At 49.5% G+C, this 21,455-nt stretch overlaps 1 protein-coding gene across 7 annotated transcripts in view; it reads left to right on the top strand.

The window, feature by feature from the left end:
• Positions 1–21,455, top strand: part of LOC106590416 (ras-responsive element-binding protein 1) — an 80,844-nt gene that overhangs the window by 18,017 nt on the left and 41,372 nt on the right. Inside the window, exons 2-4 of one of the 7 annotated variants that reach the window (XM_082970755.1) lie at positions 5,579–5,786; positions 7,491–7,601; positions 8,147–8,316. The exons of 2 other annotated variants lie outside the window; for them this stretch is intronic. In XM_082970755.1, coding sequence (XP_082826881.1) covers position 8,316 — 1 coding nt within the window. In that variant the 5' untranslated portion in view covers positions 5,579–5,786; positions 7,491–7,601; positions 8,147–8,315. The remainder of the gene's footprint in view (positions 1–5,578; positions 5,787–7,490; positions 7,602–8,146; positions 8,317–21,455) is intronic. 4 more of the 7 variants (XM_014181420.3, XM_082970756.1, XM_082970754.1 and 1 more) reach the window with 4 other exon arrangements.

The raw sequence follows: 21,455 nt of genomic DNA, 5'->3' as shown, positions 1-21,455 counted from the left end.
ACTAGTAGGCTTCTAGTTATTGGTGCTTGGCTTCATGTGGATACAAGGTGTCCTGGACCGTATGTGTAAACCTCAGCAACAAATGTTGTGGGTTGGCGTCGAGTTGGGTATCATGGCCTAATTCGGGTGAATCGAAATTCCAACTGGAGGATGCCCCATATGCAAATAGGAGCAGACCATCCCATACAGCCTTAGTAAACAAAGTGCTTTTAAAGGCTGTTCTGCTGTTCATTGGCTTGGAATACTGATACGGTAGTCAATGCCTGTTGGTAAACTAGACTATTAACTGACTTGAACTTAACAGGCCTTTTTAAGAGCTGCACATAAAGTGGATGGAGCCGAGCAGCATCAACACAGCAGGCTCTGTTGTTGGAGGTGGTGTGTGTGTGTGTGTGTGTGTGTGTGTGTGTGCGTGTGTGTGTGCGCGCGCACGCCCCAGAATTTATGGAGTGGTGCTGTCACTGCCGCCCCTGAATGAATGTGCCATTTGTTGCACAGATAGACAACTGTCAGTGGAGAGCAGTCCAGGTCCACTGTGTCCTCTGTGTGGAGAGAGAGAGACCCATGTGACTGATAACGGGGACGTACACTTTTTGTATTGATGAAACAAATAAAGTTGTGGAACTTGAAGTACAAGTAAGAGCTAGACTCATCTTTACCACAGACCTACAGTTTCTCACCGGCCCCAGAGTGTACTGTAAAGGTGCGTGTGTGTTTGGGGGAAGGGGAACGGTTGCCAGAGAGGAAAAATGAGCAGAACAGGATAGGTAGTATACAGACAGAGAAAGATGGATGGGTCTCTGTTTCCCTACATAAAAGGGTCTGGTAAATAAAGGACTGGGGGATGAACATAACAACAAAGGAGGGGGGGTTAAAAGCGAACCCTTTCTGCTCACCGCTGTGATTTACTCATGGCGGAGAGACGTGCCAAATAAGTAGCTTGCTAGCAGGGGCTATTTATTCTCAGCCTGTTGGGGATGTCAAGCCAACTCTCCCCTACATCTATCTGGCCTTCAGAGAAGACCTTGCTTCATGTCCCCTTTGATAAAGGTATAGGCTACACACACACACACACACACACACACACACACACACACATACACATATACACACACACACACACACACACACACACACACACACACACACACACACACATACACATACACATACACATACACATACACATACACATACACATACACATACACATACACATACACACATACACAGCAAAGGAACTCAAAAGTTATCTCTTTGGGAAGTAATCAGTCCCTTTTTTTCTCCATCACTTTTATTTGTAGGAATGTTTAAATGAGCATTAGTGTGTAACTGTAGTGTAGCTGTTATGTGTATGTGGCATTAAGGGCACATACCGTGCAGCCAGCTAGCTATCTGGTCGGTGCGGTTGGTTGGTGCCATGCAGCTGTCAGTGGGGCTGCATGGGATCTGTCAGGACACAATCTACATCTGCACTCTCACTCTATGTAACTGGCACCCACCACAATGTCTCTGTGTTTGTGTGGGGGGGGTATCTGTGTGTGTGATGTCAATATAGCCTAACTTACGTTCACTTATTTTATATAGGCCTAAAAGTATTTTGGTGTATGAGTGTGTTAAACTAGCAGTGGTAGCCTACTGCTTTGTCAATAGAGTAGTAGAATAATGTAGGATAATCTGGTTGACGTTATCTCTCCCTACATATTTTCCACTACTGAAGATGTGGCTGAAATATGAGCCTATCATGCCCCCCAACACAACCACCCCAACCCCACCCCCACCCTGGGCTCCCGAGTGGCGCAGCGGTCTAAGGCACTGCATCTCAGTGCAAGAGGTGTCACTACAGTCCCTGGTTCGAATCCAGGCTGTATCACATCTGGCCGTGATTGGGAGTCCCATAGGGCGGTGCACAATTGGCCCAACGTCGTTAGGGTTTGGCCGGGGTAAGCCGTCATTGTAAATAAGAATTGGTTCTTAACTGACTTGCCTAGTTATATAAAAACCAGGCTCATGTGAGCCTGTCAAACTATACTCCACTCTGGAGAGTCAACACTCACTCCCCAGAGTGGCCTTGCAGCAGACCTCCAGTCCCAGCCAAGGCAGCATATGTCCCATTTAGGGCTTGAATAAAGCCCTGTCTTTTCTCCTGGAGGAGAGGAAGGCCCCCAAAAGTCCCTGGCTGTCGCAGGCACCTGTGGCTGGCTGACAGCTGAGCCCCTGTGTTGCCAAGGACCCTTGTTTCCAAACCCTACTATGCCACCCTTGATCTGTGAAGTGTGTTTGTGCTGCTGGGCAGCTTGACAGCTTTCCTCTGAAGCATCCAGTGGCTTATCGTCTGTTTTTGTGTTAGTGAAATGGTCTACATTGCCTTCAGAAAGTATTCACACCCCTTGAGTTTTTCCACATTATGTTGTGTTACAGCCTGAATTTAAAATTGATTAAATTGAGATTGTGCCACTGGGCTACACACAGTAACCCATAATGTCAAAGTGGAATTATGTTTTTAGAATATTTTTTTATTATTATACAAATTAAAAAATGATAATGTCTTGAGTCGATAAGCATTCAACCCCTTTCTTATGGCAAACCTATGGGATCCCTGGCCACGGCCGGTTGTGGCACAGCCCGGGAATGAACCCGGGTCTGTGGTAATGCCTCTAGCACTGCTTTTTGACCACTTTGCCACTCGGGAGGCCCAACTCTCATAGCTTTTGATACAAAGCCAAGAATATACTGTATGGTACGTTTTCCCATGCTTTTATCAACCATACTTTTATCCATCATTTTAGCATTACACCATTGGCTAAGTGAATATTTATATATGGGAAGTTATAAAATTATCTTACAATCTGGGCTGGAGGCAGAATGGTAGCAGATGAACATGCAGTCTGTCACGCTTTCATAATGGGCTTTAGGTTGAAATGTGAGACATCCTGAGAGAGACTTTTTTTACCTCAGGAGAACTGCGATCTCTACCCATCAGTTTCTCAGTGGGTTTCACAACTCTCTTTTCAGGAGTCAAATTGATCGGGCTTCTCACAGTTCATGAGACTTTGTAAAGTTGCATCCCTGTGCGTTCTCAGCTTTGAGGAGAAAAGGGGAACCTGAAATCACAGCGATCAAGTTGTTTCTCGCTGGTGTTGTATAGAAGGAAGTTTAAAGAGCTCAGCTGCCGTCAACTTTTTCTCTGATTATAAAAAAAAAACGCGCACACAAGGAAGTCAAGACCACATTAGGAATTGTCACACGTTTGACACGTGTGCTGGTTGGTCAGATGACTTCAATTTTTTGCATTGCTGTCATTTTTGCTCTGAAAAAGTATTCAAATGACTTAGACTTATTGGAACTGAGTGATAAAAAAAACACTGGAAAAACATTCCCTACTCAATTCCTCATGACGCTGATCGACTAGTTTGATTTACGTAGCTTATTTAGCTGAGGGCAAGTCACAAATAAGCAACGTATACAAAACCTTTTGATATTTTGATGTCAAAGTTTTTGTTCTGAAAAAAATAAAACAATCATTAGAACTGTCTTGCTCATTGGAGAAAGCAATCTCTCCAAAGTAGTCAACATGATGGTGGTTGGGTGCACTGTTTGTCTCTACAAGGATGCTTAGACCAGAGCGAGGCATGGCTTATCCTGTAGTTTGGGTTAGACTTGCCTGGAGAGCCAATGAGCAGCTAGCTTCTCCGCTCTGGTGGCAGCAGAGAGCTGGTGGAAACAGACATGGGGGCTCTCTTCCTCTCTAAACCATAATGGAGGAAACCGGCTCGTCTAGTTTGTCCAGATGATCCTCCCTCCCTGCCTCCACCTCTTCTCTTAGTGGGCTGTGCACTGTAAAGCCATTCATCTCTTTCACCTCCCTTTCTCTCTCACTTCCCTTTTCTCGGCCTCCATCTTCCTTTTTGCATCTGTCTGTTCCCCCCCACACCCTCTTTCTCTCTCTTTCTCCTTTCTTTCACTCTCTCTCTCTTCCTCCTCTTTCTCTCTAGCTCTCTCTCTAGCTCTATCCACCCCCCCCCCTCTTCGCCCCCTCTCTCTGCTTTTATCTTAACCTTTCCCTGCTGTAACTGATATAGCGGGGATGCTGTCGTGTAGAGCAGGCAAAAAGTGATATCTCCCCGTGCCAACTGCTCTGCTCTCAAACCTCCAGGCTTTAGCACTTGTCTGTGCCTGTCAACCGGCTATGAGAGCAGCACAGCAGCATTCTTACACACACACACACACACACACACACCACACACCACACACCACACACACACACACACACACACACACACACACACACACACACACACACACACACACACACACACACCACACACACACACACCACACACACACCATTGTCACTGGCTCTAGTTCTACTCCCCATCCTCATCCTGTAAAGTTTATATTTTCTTCACAAGACTGTTCTCTACATAATAAAAATATACCAGTATGCAGTTTAGAATAATTGCCTATCTTGCATAAAATAAAGCTATTTTAGGCTACTTACTTACTAGCAGAAGTTCTATGTGCCCATAGGTCCCTCCATGGGTTTAAAGTGTCTTAGTGTGCTAATTAGGCTAGCCATAAGCAAGAGGCTACCAGTTTAGTGAGGGCTTTGTTCTGCCTGCTGATGAAACAAAGTGATAAACCTCCAACCAGTAACAAGCTGATAACTGGACAGCTCAGTTTACGTGCTTGTATCTCTCTCAACCAGATTCATGAGGTAGTCACCTGGAATGCATTTCAATTAAAAGGTGTGTCTTGTTTAAAGTTAATCTGTGGTATTTCTTTCCTTCTTAATGCGTTTGAGCCAATCAGTTGTGTTGTGACAAGGTAGGGGGTATACAGAAGATAGCTCTATTTGCTAACAGACCAAGTCCATATTATGGCAAGAACAGCTCAAATAAGCAAAGCAAAACAACAGTCCATCATTACTTTAAGACATGGTCAGTCAATGCGGAAAATTTCAAGAACTTTCAAAGTTTCTTCAAGTGCAGTCGCAGAAACCATCAAGCCCTATGATGAAACTGGCTCTCATGAGAAACACCACAGGAATGAAATACCCAGAGTTACCTCTGCTGCAGAAAACAAGTTCATTAATTACCAGCCTCAGAAATTGCAGCCCAAATAAATGCTTCACAGAGTTCAAGTAACAGACACATCTCAACATCAACTGTTCAGAGGAGACTGTGTGAATCAGGCCTTCATGGTTGAATTGCTACAAAGAAACCACTACTAAAGGACACCAATAAGAAGAAGAGACTTGCTTGGGCCAAGAAACACAAGCAAAGGACATTAGACCGGTGGAAATCTGTCCTTTGGTCTGATGAGTCCAAATTTGAGATTTTTGGTTTTAACCGCCATGTCTTTGTGAGACGCAGAGTAGGTGAACGGATGATCTCCGCATGTGTGGTTCCCACCGTGAAGCATGGAGGAGGCAGTGTGGGGGTGCTTTGCTGGTGACACTGTGAGGTTTTATTTAGAATTCACGGCAATTAACCAGCATGGATACCACAGCATTCTGCAGTGATACACCAACCCATCTGGTTTGCACTTAGTTCCACTATCATTTGTTTTTCAACAGGACAATGACCCAACACACCTCCAGGCTGTGTAAGGACTATTTGACCAAGAAGGAGAGTGATGGAGTGCTGCATCTGATGACCTGGCCTCCACAATCACCCGACCTCAACCCAATTGGGATGAGTTGGACTGCAGAGTGAAGGAAAAGCAGCCGACAAGTGCTCAGCATATGTGGGAACTCCTTCAAGACTGTTGGAAAAGCATTCCAGGTGAAGCTGGTTGAGAGAATGCCAAGAGTGTGCAAAGCTGTCATCAAGGCAAAGGGTGGCTATTTATATTTGGATTTGTTTAACACTTTTTTGGTTTCTACATGATTCCATGTGTCATTTCATAGTTTTGATGTCTTCACTATTATTCTACAATGTAGAAAATAGTACAAATAAAGAAAAACCCTAGAGTAGGTGTGTCAGCGTATGTATGTATGTATGTATGTATGTATGTATGCATTTTTTTTTCAGTTTGTAACAGGTAGCCATAACACTTTTTTTTTTTTACACACCTGCAAGTGTGTAGGCCTAATAAAGTAGAATTGAGAGTTTTTTGACGTGCAGTGATCAGTATCTAATCATCTGTATCGATCACTTTTTGCACCACTTGTATAGCCTAGTTCAAACCAAGCTTCTGTGATGGGTTTTATATGTAGGTTAAGTTATTGTCTGCTCCACAGTAGCATGGCCTTTCATCTGTCAGACAGCTAAGTCGCGTACGCAGCACGCAGCACGCACGGTGATCCTGCTGGACTTACCCTGGGCCACAGTTGGTCTCCTCTGACGTGTACACAGGCCAGGACGCGCATGTAGCATTTCATGTGAACAGGACTTGAGATGCTTGGGGACATAGTCCACTGATCGTGGCTAAACAGGCATTTGAACCGAAAATGTCTCCTCCGCCCAGCCCCATTATAACTGCCTCTTAATTAGGCCCTCTTACCAGCCACTAATCTGATAATCTCTGTTCTGTCCCTCCTTTCCTCTCTCTCGACCCCTCCTCCCTCTTGCTCATCCCTGTCCTCTCCCGTATCTCTCGACCCCTCCTCCCTCTTGCTCATCCCTGTCCTCTCCCGTATCTCTCGACCCCTCCTCCCTCTTGCTCATCCCTGTCCTCTCCCGTATCTCTCGACCCCTCTCCTTTTCTCCGTCTCTCTCATCCATACTCACTCATCTCATCTGTCCTGTTTTAGCTAGCCATCTTCATCCTGCCTCTTTTTCTTATCCATCCTTTACTCTCTCTCATACACAGATGCGTGCACAGACACACTCCTCTCGCGAGACAACTCCCCACAACACCCTGCTACAGCCACCATTTAGAATGTGTTCTCCCTCCCTTCCCCCCTCATCTTAGTTTTTCCCCCCCAAACCTCTTTCACAAAGTAGATAAGCTGTCGGTGGCTCTGCACTCTAATTCCTTCTTGTGTCCATCTATCCTTGTTTGCCTCACCTATTACCATAATAATCAGCTGTCAACAGCTTTTAGTGCTAGTCTGACATGTTGGAAATAAATGCCATAATGAGAATGACTGTCTTCGTTTCAACTCGCCATCCTGCAAAGGGCCACAGTTTCCTGGTTTCGCTGTCGGCAGTGTGTGTGTGTTGGTGCTCAGAGACACGTTTATGTGATAAGAGTACATGTTGTTTGATTCATTTACAGCTTAACAAGGCAAGAAATCAGTCTACTACCTCCGAGTGTCTCTCTCTCATACACACACACACACACACACACACACACACACACACAACAGCAGCCTTCTCATCTTAGACCAGAGCAGCATGCAATGACAGATTGTGTGTGTGTGTGTGTGTGTGTGTGTGTGTGTGTGTGTGTGTGTGTGTGTGTGTGTGTGTGTGTGTGTGTGTGCGCGCATGCGGGCGACATGACTGTGTGTATTGACGGCGGTCTCTGTGCTCTCCCTGCAGTGTGAGCAGTGGGGTGCTGACACTCGAGGTGGGCAGGCAGGCAGGCCGTGGTCTCCCACCCAGGCCCTGAGCTCCGAGCCCAGACGCGTTTTTGCCCTGGTCTCTCGACGGGTAAATATAAGGCTCTCTCTTCCCTCCATCCCACCACTCAATACTGTAAACTCCCCATATACTGAAGGCTGTGCTTTAACCTTCACTCAGCATGTCTACTTTTTTTCCTCCTTTATCCATTCGTCATCCGTATCCTTTTTCACATTTTCATATGTTCTTCCATTCTTGCGCTTTTTTTGAGTGTTTTGACATTCATCAGTTGCTTTCTGTAGACGTAGGTGGAGAACAGTAAAAGTTAAAGGCTCATTTTGCTTCATTACCGATTTTGGATGAAATCGTGTCATTTGTTTTCTTCCAGTAGTTTTGGTGTGTGCGTAGAGCACACTGATAGTCACTGTGGCTAGCACTCAAGTCATTGTCCAGGCTCTGCGCTATGTGCATGGCATGCTGTCATCTCTACCCTCTCTTTATCTGGCTGTGCTTTTGTTGAGAAGAGGAGTCCTTTTTCCTCAATTCTTTGTCTCACACACCCCACCTCCAACATGTGTGTAGGTAAGTCACACAGATTACACACTTTGAGTCACCGCTCTTTGCCTTGTTGGCAGTATGGTATTCCCACCTCCCTCACCCCTCTGATTGTTGGGTCGACCCTTGGATGATGGGAGTCAGGACTGAACCATTTTGGATGATGGGAGTCAGGACTGAACCATTTTGGATGATGGGAGTCAGGACTGAACCATTTTGGATGATGGGAGTCAGGACTGAACCATTTTGAGTATGCACTGATTTATTTCATGTTCTACCATTTTCTCAGTTCGTGTCATATTTAGACCTGAATATAGGCTACTGCCATGATTTTATTTACATATTATATGCAGCTGCAGCATTTCTAAATAATTTAATTGTAAATGTGTCCTATAAATTAATTATTGATGTCAAAATCCTGGGTTTAGATAAAATCCTGTGTTTGTCCATCCCATCTTTACACTGATTAATTAATGGTGTTCCTATACTTATTGTACTTCTGTTTTGTACAGTCTGCCTGTCCCTAGTTAGACTGAGAGCTTGTGTAGTGTGGTCTCCCCTTCTCCCCTTCTCCCAGTCTGCCTGTCCCTAGTTAGACTGAGAGCTTGTGTAGTGTGGTCTCCCCTGTCTCCCCTTCTCCCAGTCTGCCTGTCCCTAGTTAGACTGAGAGCTTGTGTAGTGTGTTCTCCCCTGTCTCCCCTTCTCCCAGTCTGCCTGTCCCTAGTTAGACTGAGAGCTTGTGTAGTGTGGTCTCCCCTTCTCCCCTTCTCCCAGTCTGCCTGTCCCTAGTTAGACTGAGAGCTTGTGTAGTGTGGTCTCCCCTGTCTCCCCTTCTCCCAGTCTGCCTGTCCCTAGTTAGACTGAGAGCTTGTGTAGTGTGGTCTCCCCTGTCTCCCCTTCTCCCAGTCTGCCTGTCCCTAGTTAGACTGAGAGCTTGTGTAGTGTGGTCTCCCCTGTCTCACCTTCTCCCAGTCTGCCTGTCCCTAGTTAGACTGAGAGCTTGTGTAGTGTGTTCTCCCCTGTCTCCCCTTCTCCCAGTCTGCCTGTCCCTAGTTAGACTGAGAGCTTGTGTAGTGTGGTCTCCCCTGTCTCCCCTTCTCCCAGTCTGCCTGTCCCTAGTTAGACTGAGAGCTTGTGTAGTGTGGTCTCCCCTTCTCCCCTTCTCCCAGTCTGCCTGTCCCTAGTTAGACTGAGAGCTTGTGTAGTGTGTTCTCCCCTTCTCCCAGTCTGCCTGTCCCTAGTTAGACTGAGAGCTTGTGTAGTGTGTTCTCCCCTGTCTCCCCTTCTCCCAGTCTGCCTGTCCCTAGTTAGACTGAGAGCTTGTGTAGTGTGGTCTCCCCTTCTCCCCTTCTCCCAGTCTGCCTGTCCCTAGTTAGACTGAGAGCTTGTGTAGTGTGTTCTCCCCTTCTCCCAGTCTGCCTGTCCCTAGTTAGACTGAGAGCTTGTGTAGTGTGGTCTCCCCTGTCTCCCCTTCTCCCAGTCTGCCTGTCCCTAGTTAGACTGAGAGCTTGTGTAGTGTGGTCTCCCCTTCTCCCAGTCTGCCTGTCCCTGGTTAGACTGAGAGCTTGTGTAGTGTGGTCTCCCCTGTCTCCCAGTCTGCCTGTCCCTAGTTAGACTGAGAGCTTGTGTAGTGTGGTCTCCCCTTCTCCCAGTCTGCCTGTCCCTAGTTAGACTGAGAGCTTGTGTAGTGTGGTCTCCCCTGTCTCCCCTTCTCCCAGTCTGCCTGTCCCTAGTTAGACTGAGAGCTTGTGTAGTGTGGTCTCCCCTGTCTCCCAGTCTGCCTGTCCCTAGTTAGGCTGAGAGCTTGTGTAGTGTGGTCTCCCCTGTCTCCCCTTCTCCCAGTCTGCCTGTCCCTAGTTAGGCTGAGAGCTTGTGTAGTGTGGTCTCCCCTGTCTCCCAGTCTGCCTGTCCCTAGTTAGACTGAGAGCTTGTGTAGTGTGGTCTCCCCTTCTCCCAGTCTGCCTGTCCCTAGTTAGACTGAGAGCTTGTGTAGTGTGTTCTCCCCTGTCTCCCCTTCTCCCAGTCTGCCTGTCCCTAGTTAGACTGAGAGCTTGTGTAGTGTGGTCTCCCCTGTCTCCCCTTCTCCCAGTCTGCCTGTCCCTAGTTAGACTGAGAGCTTGTGTAGTGTGGTCTCCCCTGTCTCCCCTTCTCCCAGTCTGCCTGTCCCTAGTTAGACTGAGAGCTTGTGTAGTGTGGTCTCCCCTGTCTCCCCTTCTCCCAGTCTGCCTGTCCCTAGTTAGACTGAGAGCTTGTGTAGTGTGGTCTCCCCTGTCTCCCCTTCTCCCAGTCTGCCTGTCCCTAGTTAGACTGAGAGCTTGTGTAGTGTGTTCTCCCCTGTCTCCCCTTCTCCCAGTCTGCCTGTCCCTAGTTAGACTGAGAGCTTGTGTAGTGTGGTCTCCCCTGTCTCACCTTCTCCCAGTCTGCCTGTCCCTAGTTAGACTGAGAGCTTGTGTAGTGTGGTCTCCCCTGTCTCCCCTTCTCCCAGTCTGCCTGTCCCTAGTTAGACTGAGAGCTTGTGTAGTGTGTTCTCCCCTGTCTCCCCTTCTCCCAGTCTGCCTGTCCCTAGTTAGACTGAGAGCTTGTGTAGTGTGTTCTCCCCTGTCTCCCCTTCTCCCAGTCTGCCTGTCCCTAGTTAGACTGAGAGCTTGTGTAGTGTGGTCTCCCCTTCTCCCAGTCTGCCTGTCCCTGGTTAGGCTGAGAGCTTGTGTAGTGTGTTCTCCCCTGTCTCCCCTTCTCCCAGTCTGCCTGTCCCTAGTTAGACTGAGAGCTTGTGTAGTGTGGTCTCCCCTTCTCCCAGTCTGCCTGTCCCTGGTTAGACTGAGAGCTTGTGTAGTGTGTTCTAGAGGAGGCCATGTATCCACTAAGAACATGTTTGGGTGCCAGCATGCATACTGTCTGTCTGAAACAACTACCCCGTAACTACCAATCACATTCATACTGAGGAGAGGAGGGGCGAAAGAGAGAAATTAACAAAGTCCTAGCAATCTACACAGTATTACAATCAAGTGTTTTTTTTGAATAACAATTGAGATTATTAGTATAAAGTGATGGTATCAAGATGAGCACCTCATTGAACTCGGTGACTACCTCCTTGAGTAATGTGTGGGTGTGTGTGAAAGTATGTATAATGTTATTCTGTGTCTTGATGCATGAACTGTGGCTGATTTAAAAAAAAAATATAACAATTGTGTGTGTGGCGACAGACAGACGGGGAGGAGGGGAGACAGACGGGGGGAGAGAGATGGACAGACGGGGGGAGAGAGATGGACAGACGGGGGGAGAGAGATGGACAGACGGGGGGAGAGAGATGGACAGACGGGGGGAGAGAGGGGAGACAGACGGGGGGAGAGAGGGGAGACAGACTGGGGAGAGAGATGGACAGACGAGGGGAGAGAGGACAGACGGGGAGAGAGGACGGACGGGGGAGATGGGAGGAGAGAGGACAGACAGATGGACAGACGGGGGAGAGAGAGGAGACAGACGGGGGAGAGAGAGGAGACAGACGGGGGGGAGAGAGGGGAGACAGACGGGGGGGAGAGAGGGGAGACAGACGGGGGGAGAGAGAGGAGACAGACGGGGGAGAGAGGGGAGACAGACGGGGGAGAGAGAGATGGACAGACGGGGGAGAGATATGGGAGGCGGGAGGAAAAAGGACAGACAGATGGACAGACGGGGGAGAGAGGACAGACGGGGGGACAGATGGACAGACGGGGAGAGAGGGTGGACAGATGGATAGATGGGGGAGAGAAAGAGGAGACAGATGGACGGACGGACAGACGGACGGACAGACTGGGGGAGACAGACAGACAGACTGGGGAGACAGACAGACGGGCGGAGAGGGAGGGAGGGAGGGAGGGAGGACAGACGGGCGGAGAGGGAGGGAGGACAGACGGGCGGAGAGGGAGGGAGGACAGACGGGCGGAGAGGGAGGGAGGACAGACAGACGGGCGGAGAGGGAGGGAGGACAGACGGGGGGGGAGAGAGAGAGAGAGGGGAGGATAGACAGGGGAGACGGGAGGTGAGAGGACAGACGGGGGAGAGAGGACGGACGGGGGGAGAGAGATGGACAGACGGGGGGAGAGAGATGGACAGACGGGGGGGAGAGAGGGGAGACAGACGGGGGCAGAGAGATGGACAGACGGGGGGAGAGAGATGGACAGACGGGGGGGAGAGAGGGGAGACAGACGGGGGCAGAGAGATGGACAGACGGGGGGGAGAGAGATGGACAGACGGGGGAGACGGGAGGAGAAAGGACAGACAGATGGACAGACGGGGGAGAGAGGACAGACGGGGAGAGAGGACGGACGGGGGAGACGGGAGGAGAAAGGACAGACAGATGGACAGACGGGGGAGAGAGGACAGACGGGGAGAGAGGACGGACGGGGGAGATGGGAGGAGAGAGGACGGGGAGACAGACGGGGGGAGAGAGGGGAGACAGACGGGGGAGAGAGATGGACAGACGGGGGGAGAGAGGGGAGACAGACGGGGGGGAGAGATGGACAGACGAGGGGAGAGAGGACAGACGGGGAGAGAGGACGGACGGGGGAGATGGGAGGAGAGAGGACAGACAGATGGACAGACGGGGGAGAGAGGACAGACGGGGAGAGAGGACGGACGGGGGGAGACGGGAGGAGAAAGGGACAGACAGATGGACAGACGGGGGAGAGAGGACAGACGGGGAGAGAGGACGGACGGGGGAGACGGGAGGAGAAAGGACAGACAGATGGACAGACGGGGGAGAGAGGACAGACGGGGAGAGAGGACGGACGGGGGAGATGGGAGGAGAGAGGACAGACAGATGGACAGACGGGGGAGAGAGAGGAGACAGACGGGGGAGAGAGAGGAGACAGACGGGGGAGAGAGGGGAGACAGACGGGGGGAGAGAGAGGAGACAGACGGGGGGAGAGAGAGGAGACAGACGGGGGGAGAGAGAGGAGACAGACGGGGGGAGAGAGGGGAGACAGACGGGGGGGGGAGAGAGAGGAGACAGACGGGGGAGAGAGGGGAGACAGACGGGGGGGAGAGAGATGGACAGACGGGGGAGAGAGATGGACAGACGGGGGAGAGATATGGGAGGCGGGAGGAAAAAGGACAGACAGATGGACAGACGGGGAGAGAGAGGACAGACGGGGAGAGAGGGTGGACAGATGGGGAGAGAGGGTGGACAGATGGATAGACGGGGGAGAGAAAGAGGAGACAGATGGACGGACGGACAGACGGACGGACAGACTGGGGGAGACAGACAGACAGACTGGGGAGACAGACGGGCGGAGAGGGAGGGAGGGAGGACAGACGGGCGGAGAGGGAGGTAGGGAGGACAGACGGGCGAGAGAGGGAGGGAGGACAGACGGGCGGAGAGGGAGGGAGGACAGACGGGGGGGAGTGAGAGAGAGAGGGGAGGACAGACAGGGGAGACGGGAGGTGAGAGGACAGACAGATGGACAGACGGGGGAGAGAGGACGGACGGGGGGAGAGAGAGGGGGACAGATGGACAGACGGGGGGGGGGGGGGAGAGAGGGGGGACAGATGGACAGACGGGGGGGGAGAGAGAGAGGGTGGACAGATGGACAGACGGGGAGACAGATGGACAGACGGAGGAGAGAGAGATGGGAGACAGACAGGGGGAGAGAAGGGAGACGGGAGGAGAAAGGACAGACAGATGGACAGACTGGGAAGAGGGAGGGGGGACAGATGGACAGATGAGGGGAGACGGGAGGACAGACAGATGGACAGACGGTGGAGAGAGAGGAGACAGACGGGGGGAGAGAGAGGAGACAGACGGGGGAGAGAGAGGGGAGACAGACGGGGGAGAGAGAGGGGAGACAGACGGGGGGGAGAGAGATGGACAGACGGGGGAGAGAGGGGAGACAGACGGGGGAGAGAGAGGGGAGACAGACGGGGGGGAGAGATGGACAGACGGGGGAGAGATATGGGAGGCGGGAGGAAAAAGGACAGACAGATGGACAGACGGGGGAGAGAGGACAGACGGGGGGAGAGAGGACAGACGGGGGGGACAGATGGACAGACGGGGAGAGAGGACAGACGGGGGGACAGATGGACAGACGGGGAGAGAGAGGACAGACGGGGGGACAGATGGACAGACGGGGGGACAGATGGACAGACGGGGAGAGAGGGTGGACAGATGGATAGATGGGGGAGAGAAAGAGGAGACAGATGGACGGACGGACAGACGGACGGACAGACTGGGGGAGACAGACAGACAGACTGGGGAGACAGACAGACGGGCGGAGAGGGAGGGAGGGAGGGAGGACAGACGGGCGGAGAGGGAGGGAGGACAGACGGGGGGGGAGAGAGAGAGAGGGGAGGACAGACAAGGGAGACGGGAGGTGAGAGGACAGACAGATGGACAGACGGGGGAGAGAGGACGGACGGGGGGAGAGAGAGGGGGGACAGATGGACAGACGGGGGAGCGGGAGAGAGGGGGGACAGATGGACAGACGGGGGGGAGAGAGAGAGGGTGGACAGATGGACAGACGGGGAGACAGATGGACAGACGGAGGAGAGAGAGATGGGAGACAGACAGGGGGAGAGAAGGGAGACGGGAGGAGAAAGGACAGACAAATGGACAGATGGGGGGAGAGAGGGGAGACGGGAGGTGAGAGGACAGACAGATGGACAGACGGGGGAGAGAGGACAGACTGGAGGAGAGAGGACGGACGGGGTGAGAGAGGGGGGACAGATGCACAGACGGGGGGAGAGAGAGAGGATGGACAGACGGGGGAGAGAGAGGGGAGACAGATGGACGGACAGACAGACTGGGGAGACGGACAGACAGACTGGGGGAGAGAGACAGACTGGGGGAGACAGACGGACAGTGAGGGAGAGGATAGACAGACGGGGGTAGAGGGAAGACAGACAGACGGGAGATGGAGGGGAGAGAAAGGGGAGATAGACAGGGGAGAGAAAGGGGGGAGGGAGGGGAGACAGGCAGACTGGGGGAGAGAGAGGACAGACAGGCAGGCGGAGGGAGAGAGAGGACAGGCAGACGGGGTGAGAGAGAGGGGAGACAGACGGGGGAGAAAGGACAGACAGACAGACGGGGAGAGAGGACAGACAGACAGACTGGGGGAGAGAGGGGAGGGGGGAGAGAGGACAGACGGGGGGGGGGGGGGGGGGTCAGACAGACGGATGGGGGTAGGAGAGGATGGACTTGGGGATGAGAGGACAGGACGGACACACGGAGGGAGGGGGGGAGGGAGGGACGGACGGGGGAGAAGACGGACAGACGGGGGTAGGGAGGGGACGGATGGACGGGAGAGGAGGAGAGACAGGGGAGAGAGGGCGACCGAGAGAGAGACACGGGGGGAGAGAGGGGGGGAGGACGAGAGAGAGCACAGAGGGAGAGAGAGGACAGAGGGAGAAAGAAGAGGAAATAAGAGGGGAGAGGAGATACTGAGAGGGCAGGAAAATATATAATAGGCTGGGCTGTGGGTCTCGACAGACATTTTCCGTGGCCACATTGTTCCGTGGTTGGTTGAAACACACCCCTCCCCCCATCTCTTCCTCCCTCCCATCTCTTCCTCCCTCCCTCCCATCTCTTCCTCCCTCCCTCCCTCCCATCTCTTCCTCCCTCCCTCCCATCTCTTCCTCTCCTCCCTCCTCCCGTCTTTTTCACACCAGAGCCCAGATCTGTGAGAGGAATGCAAGCGACTGGAGCTTCCACATTACTGATGCTATCTGCATGGCTTATCAGATCAAGTTTAAACTATTTGTGGGTATGTGCGTGACTATTGGTAGCCCTATGTAGGTCTAGATGTAGGTGTGTGTGTGTGTACACGTCTCCTTTATTAGTCCAAGGAGAGGGTTGAATCCGGTTATGTTAGCACTTTGTTTAGGAGAGATTATCCTAACTCTCATTTGTCACCGTGGGATGTGGTAACTCACTTCTCTCTGCCTAGCAACTGACTCTGTTGTGACATGCTGCTGCCGAAACTGAGCCAAGAACTTTCACTTTAGCAGGGAAACAAATATCCTGTTTTAGTCTATGAACTTTGCTGTGTGTGTGTGTGTGTGTGTGTGTGTGTGTGTGTGTGTGTGTGTTGACCTGAACACATGGGAAGATAGATACTTGCACACTGTCAAACCATTTGGGGAAAACTGCAAAAATATATACAAATCCCTGAACACAGCCATATAGTCTAGCGCGTGTTAAGCATTTACCATCGGTATAGCCTTGGCCTATTATGAAAGGAGGAGGAAGCGACTGAAAGAGGGATGGGGAGACGGCCAGAGTGAGAAAGGGAGACGATGAAGGGGAAAAACAGGATTATTGAGAGGAAGAGGAAACAGAGAAGAGGCTCTGTCCGTTCCTGTATGCCTCCCCCTCCTTGCCTCTGTAAACATCGTACTGCACCGACACCCTGACCTTTGCTCTGTGAGAGGGGGTGGAAGAGCACAGAGCTAGAGGCATGGATGTGGTGTGTGTGTGGTTAAAAGTGTGTGTGAATTTTCTCTACCTGTTGCATCTGTGTTGCATTTGAGTTGGCCCTACCTGTTGCATTTCAGTGTGTAGGTTGTGTGTGTGTAGGTTGTGTGTGTGCACGCATGCAACATGTCAGGGCAGGGTAGTCTGAGGGAGGGGAAGGAGAGGGAGGGAGGATGGGTAATGGCAGCTGAGTGTGAGCTGAAGGAGGAACCGGAGGAGGAGAGAAACAGGAGAGGGGGAGGGGTGGTCCTCTAAAAACTCACAAGAAGCTGGCCAGTGAGAAGGGGGAGAGAGAGAACACTCAGTCAGACACAGCCACCACACACACGTGCAGAGAGAAAGAGGGAAGTGGAACACTGTGACTGGCGAGTCTGTGCTTCCTGTTGTGATCGAGGAGAGTGTCATGCTCTGCCACTTTGTCTAAACGCCAGTCAGTCACATCTTCACAGGCAGGCCAGACAGGACCAACTGTACTTTACTGTTCTATCACTAACAAACACACAAAACTATGCTGCTATGTATTGGCCGAAAGGCTATTCTACTCTGCGTTTTCCATCAACGACCCTACATTAACTTGGATTAGGATATTGCATTTCTTAACCCTTACACTTGTGGGAATTGGCTTATAGTGCCTTCAGAAAGTATTCATACCTCCTTGACTTATTCCACATTTTGTTGTTACAGCCTGAATTCTAAATTCACAAAAAAACACCCATCTACACACAATACCCCAATAATGACAGTGAAAATATGTTTTTTGTACATTTTATAGAAAATAAAATACGAAAACATTTAATTTACACCCGAGTCAATACTTTGTAGAAGCACCTTTGGCGGCGATTACAGCTTTGAGTCATCTTGGGTATGTATATCAGCTTTGTACATCTGGATTTAGGGATTTTCTCCCATTTCTTCCTTGCAGATTTTCTCAAGCTCTGTTAAATTTGATGGGGAGCGGTGGTGAACAGCAATCTTCAAGTCTTCCACAGATTTCCAGTGGGATTCAAGTCTGTGGTTTGGCTGGGCCACTCTAGCGAAGACTTTCACATTCTTGTTATGAAGCCATTCAAGCGTTGCTTTGACTGTATGCTTGGGGTCATTGTCCTGTTGGAACGTAAATCTTTGCCCCCAGTCTAAGGACGTTTGCACTCTAAAGCAGATCCTATCAGTCTCCCAGTCCCTGCCCCTGCCCCATAGCTTGATACTGTCACAAATTTGCAAACATTTCTAAAATCATGTTTTCATTTTGTCATTAATGTGTATTTTGTGTAGATTTGTGAGCAAAAAAATTGATTTTAACAATTTTGAATTCAGGCTGTAACAACAAAATGTGGAATGAGTCAAGGGGTATGAATCATTTCTGAAGGCACTATATGGATGCGGCTAAATTGAAATGTTTCTTACAGAAGAATTCTGAAAAGCATATGCATTATTACACTGAGAAGAAAAATCCTATCAAATTGTATTTGTCACATGCTTCATAAACAACAAGTGTAGACGAACAGGGAAATGCTTACTTATGGGCCCGTCCCAACAATGCAGAAAGCAAAAAAGAGAAAGAATAGAAAAATAACACGAGGAATAAATACACAATGAGTAACAATGACTTGGGTATCACGGTGTACCAGCACCGAGTCGATGTGCAGGGGTACGAGGTAATTGAGGTAGATATGTACATATAGGCAGGGATAAACTGACTAGGCAACAGGATTAGTAGCAGCAGCAGCGTATGTGATGAGTCAAAAGAGTTAGTGCGAAGAGAGTCAATGCACATAGTCCTGGTACCTATTGGTTAACTATTTAACTATACTGAACAAAAATATAAACGCAACATGTAAAGTGTTGGTCCCATGTTTTACGAGCTGAAATAAAAGATCCCATTTGCACAAAAAGCTAATTTCACACAAATTTTCTGCACAAATTTGTTTATATTCCAGTTAGTGAGCATTTGACCTTTGCCAGACAATCCATCCACCTGACAGGTGTGGCATATCAAGAAGCTGATTAAACAGCATGATCATTACACAGGTGCACCTTGTGCTGGGGACAATAAAAGGCCACTAAATGTGCAGTTTTGTCACAATACAATGCCACAGATGTCAAATATTTTGAGAGTGTGCAATTGCATGCTGACTACAGGAATGTCCACCAGAGCTGTTGCCAGATAATTTTATATGAATTTCTTTACCATAAGCCCCCTCCAATGTTGGTTTTAGAGAATTTGACAATACGTCCAACCGGCCTCACAACCGCAAACCACGTGTATGGCATTGTGTGGGTGAGCGGTTTACTGATGTCAACATAGTGAACAGAGTGCCCCATGGTGGCGTTGGGGTTATGGTATGGGCAGGCATAAGCTACGGACACCGAACACAATTGCATTTTATCGATGGCAATTTGAATGCACAAAAATACCGTGACGAGATCCTGAGGCCCATTTTTTGGGGGGCGTATCTGTGACAAACAGATGCATATCTATATTCCCAGTCATGTGAAATCCATAGATTTAATGAATTTATTTAAATGGACTGATTTGGCATGCTTGTATGCCATCAAAGCTGTATTTATTATAATACTCAACGTCTCATCTTTCCAAATACATTGAGTCCTCATAATTAACAGCAAATCCCACTCAGACAACAAAAAAATTGCAAAACTTGCCCAATTAGCAGGAGGGAGGGGCACGTCTTGTCGCGAGCGGAGCTAAAGTTCAAAATGGCTGTCTGTCAAAACACTGAGCTCTGATGTCATGTATAGCATGTTACTGTACAGCTACTGCGTTCCAATGTACAGTTGGAAGTCGGAAGTTTACATACACCTTAGCCAAATACATTTAAACTCAGTTTTTCACAATTCCTGACATTTAATCCTAGTAATAATTCCCTGTTTTAGGTCAGTTAGGATCACCACTTTATTTTAAGAATGTGAAACGTTAGAATAATAGTAGAGAGAATGATTTATTTCAGCTTTTATTTCTTTCATCACATTCCCAGTGGGTCAGAAGTTTACATACACTCAATTACTATTTGGTAACATTACCGTAATTGTTTAACTTGGGTCAAATGTTTCGGGTAGCCTTCCACAAGCTTCCCACAATAAGTTGTGTGAATTTTGTCATTCCTCCTGACAGAGCTGGTGGAACTGAGTCAGGTTTGTAGGCCTGCTTGCTCGCACAAGCTTTTTCAGTTCTGCCCACAAATTTTTTATAGGTTTGAGGTCCGGGCTTTGTGATGGCCACTCCAATACCTTGACTTTGTTGTCCTTAAGCCATTTTGCCACAACTTTGGAAGTATGCTTGGGGTCATTGTCCATTTGGAAGACCCATTTGCGACCAGGCTTTAACTTCCTGACTGATGTCTTGAGATGTTACTTCAATATATCCACATCATTTTCCTCCCTCATGTTGTCATCTATTTTGTGAAGTTCATCAGTCCCTCCTGCAGCAAAGCACCCCCACAACATGATGCTGCCACCCCCATGCTTCACGGTTGGGATGGTGTTCTTCGGCATACCGCTGAGGAAGGAGACATGTTCTGTCTCCTAGAGATGAACATACTTTGGTGCGAAAAGTGTAAATCGATCCCAGAACAACAGCAAAATAACTTGTGAGATGCTGGAGGAAACAGGTACAAAAGTATCTATATCCACAGTAAAACGAGTCCTATACCGACATAACCTGAAAAGCCGCTCAGCAAGGAAGAAGCCACTGCTCCAAAACAGCCATAAAAAAGCCAGACTACGGTTTGCAACTGCACATGGGGACAAAGATCTAACTTTTTGGAGAAATGTCCTCTTGTCTGATGAAACAAAAATAGAACTGTTTGGCCATAATGACCATCGTTATGTTTGGAAGAAAAAGGGGGAGGCTTGCAAGCCGAAGAACACCATTGTTGGAAAAATTACTTGTCATGCACAAAATAGATGTCCTAACCGACTTGTCAAAACTATAGTTTGTTAACAAGAAATGTGTGGAGTGGTTGAAAAACTAGTTTTACTGACTTCAACCTAAGTGTATGTAAACTTCCGACTTCAACTGTAGATACTTATCAGTGTCCAAGTCTGCCATTTTCAACCCGTATACGGGTACAAGTGTAAAGGGCTACACAAAGACAATCCACAATAATCAACTTTGGTCTGCTGTCTCTCTTGGCATGTAAAATATTGTATTGAGTGGTGGTAAGTTGGTAGCAAGTTTTTATCTGGTGCTTTTGCATCTCTAGTCATGTTGAGTGTTGTGTGTGATCTGTGCTAGTTAGTGCTGGGCCAGCCGGTCCCACTGCCGTAACACTTCTCTTGGTGTCAGGAGAGAGACCGTTAGGAGGGGGAAGTTGACTTCTCTTGGTGTCAGGAAGAGCGAGACCAGCCTCGAGCTGGCCTCAAGCTAGGCCCATCTCCCGGCTAGCAAACGAAGTACACCAAGAACAATACCTCTCTTGCCAATTGGCCTGGACCCTTTGTCGACACGGAGCCCCGCCGATCCATCACAACTGGTCTGCTGACGTAATTCGGCCGATGTGCTCTTAACCGGCCTTTGCGTCATGGATGTAGGGGATGATTCATCTGATAGCCCCGGCCCGCTAGCTTCGTGAACGCCATGTCTCCCGCTCGCCTAGCATAGTCATCGACTACCAAACGGCTCCCTGTTTAATCTATTGCTGCTCATTGGACCCTATGATCACTCAGCTACACAGCTGATGCCTGCTGGACTGTACATTGACACAGTACTTCATTTTGTTTTGTCTGTCGGCCCCAGCCTTGAACTCAGGCCCTGTGTGTAGCTAACTGACCCTCTCTGCCCATTCATCACCATTTACCCGTTGTTGTTGTCCTAGCTGTTTACCCGTTGTTGTCTCACCCATTGTTGTCTTAGCTCTCCCAATCAACACCTTTGATCGCTTTATACCTTTCTCTAATGTCAATATGCCTTGTATACTGTTGTTTAG

This window comes from Salmo salar, chromosome 29, assembly GCF_965601325.2.
Source record: "Salmo salar chromosome 29, fSalSal1, whole genome shotgun sequence".
In the NCBI taxonomy this organism is placed as follows: Eukaryota; Metazoa; Chordata; class Actinopteri; order Salmoniformes; family Salmonidae; genus Salmo; species Salmo salar.
This window is presented reverse-complemented; position numbering and strand designations above follow the sequence as displayed.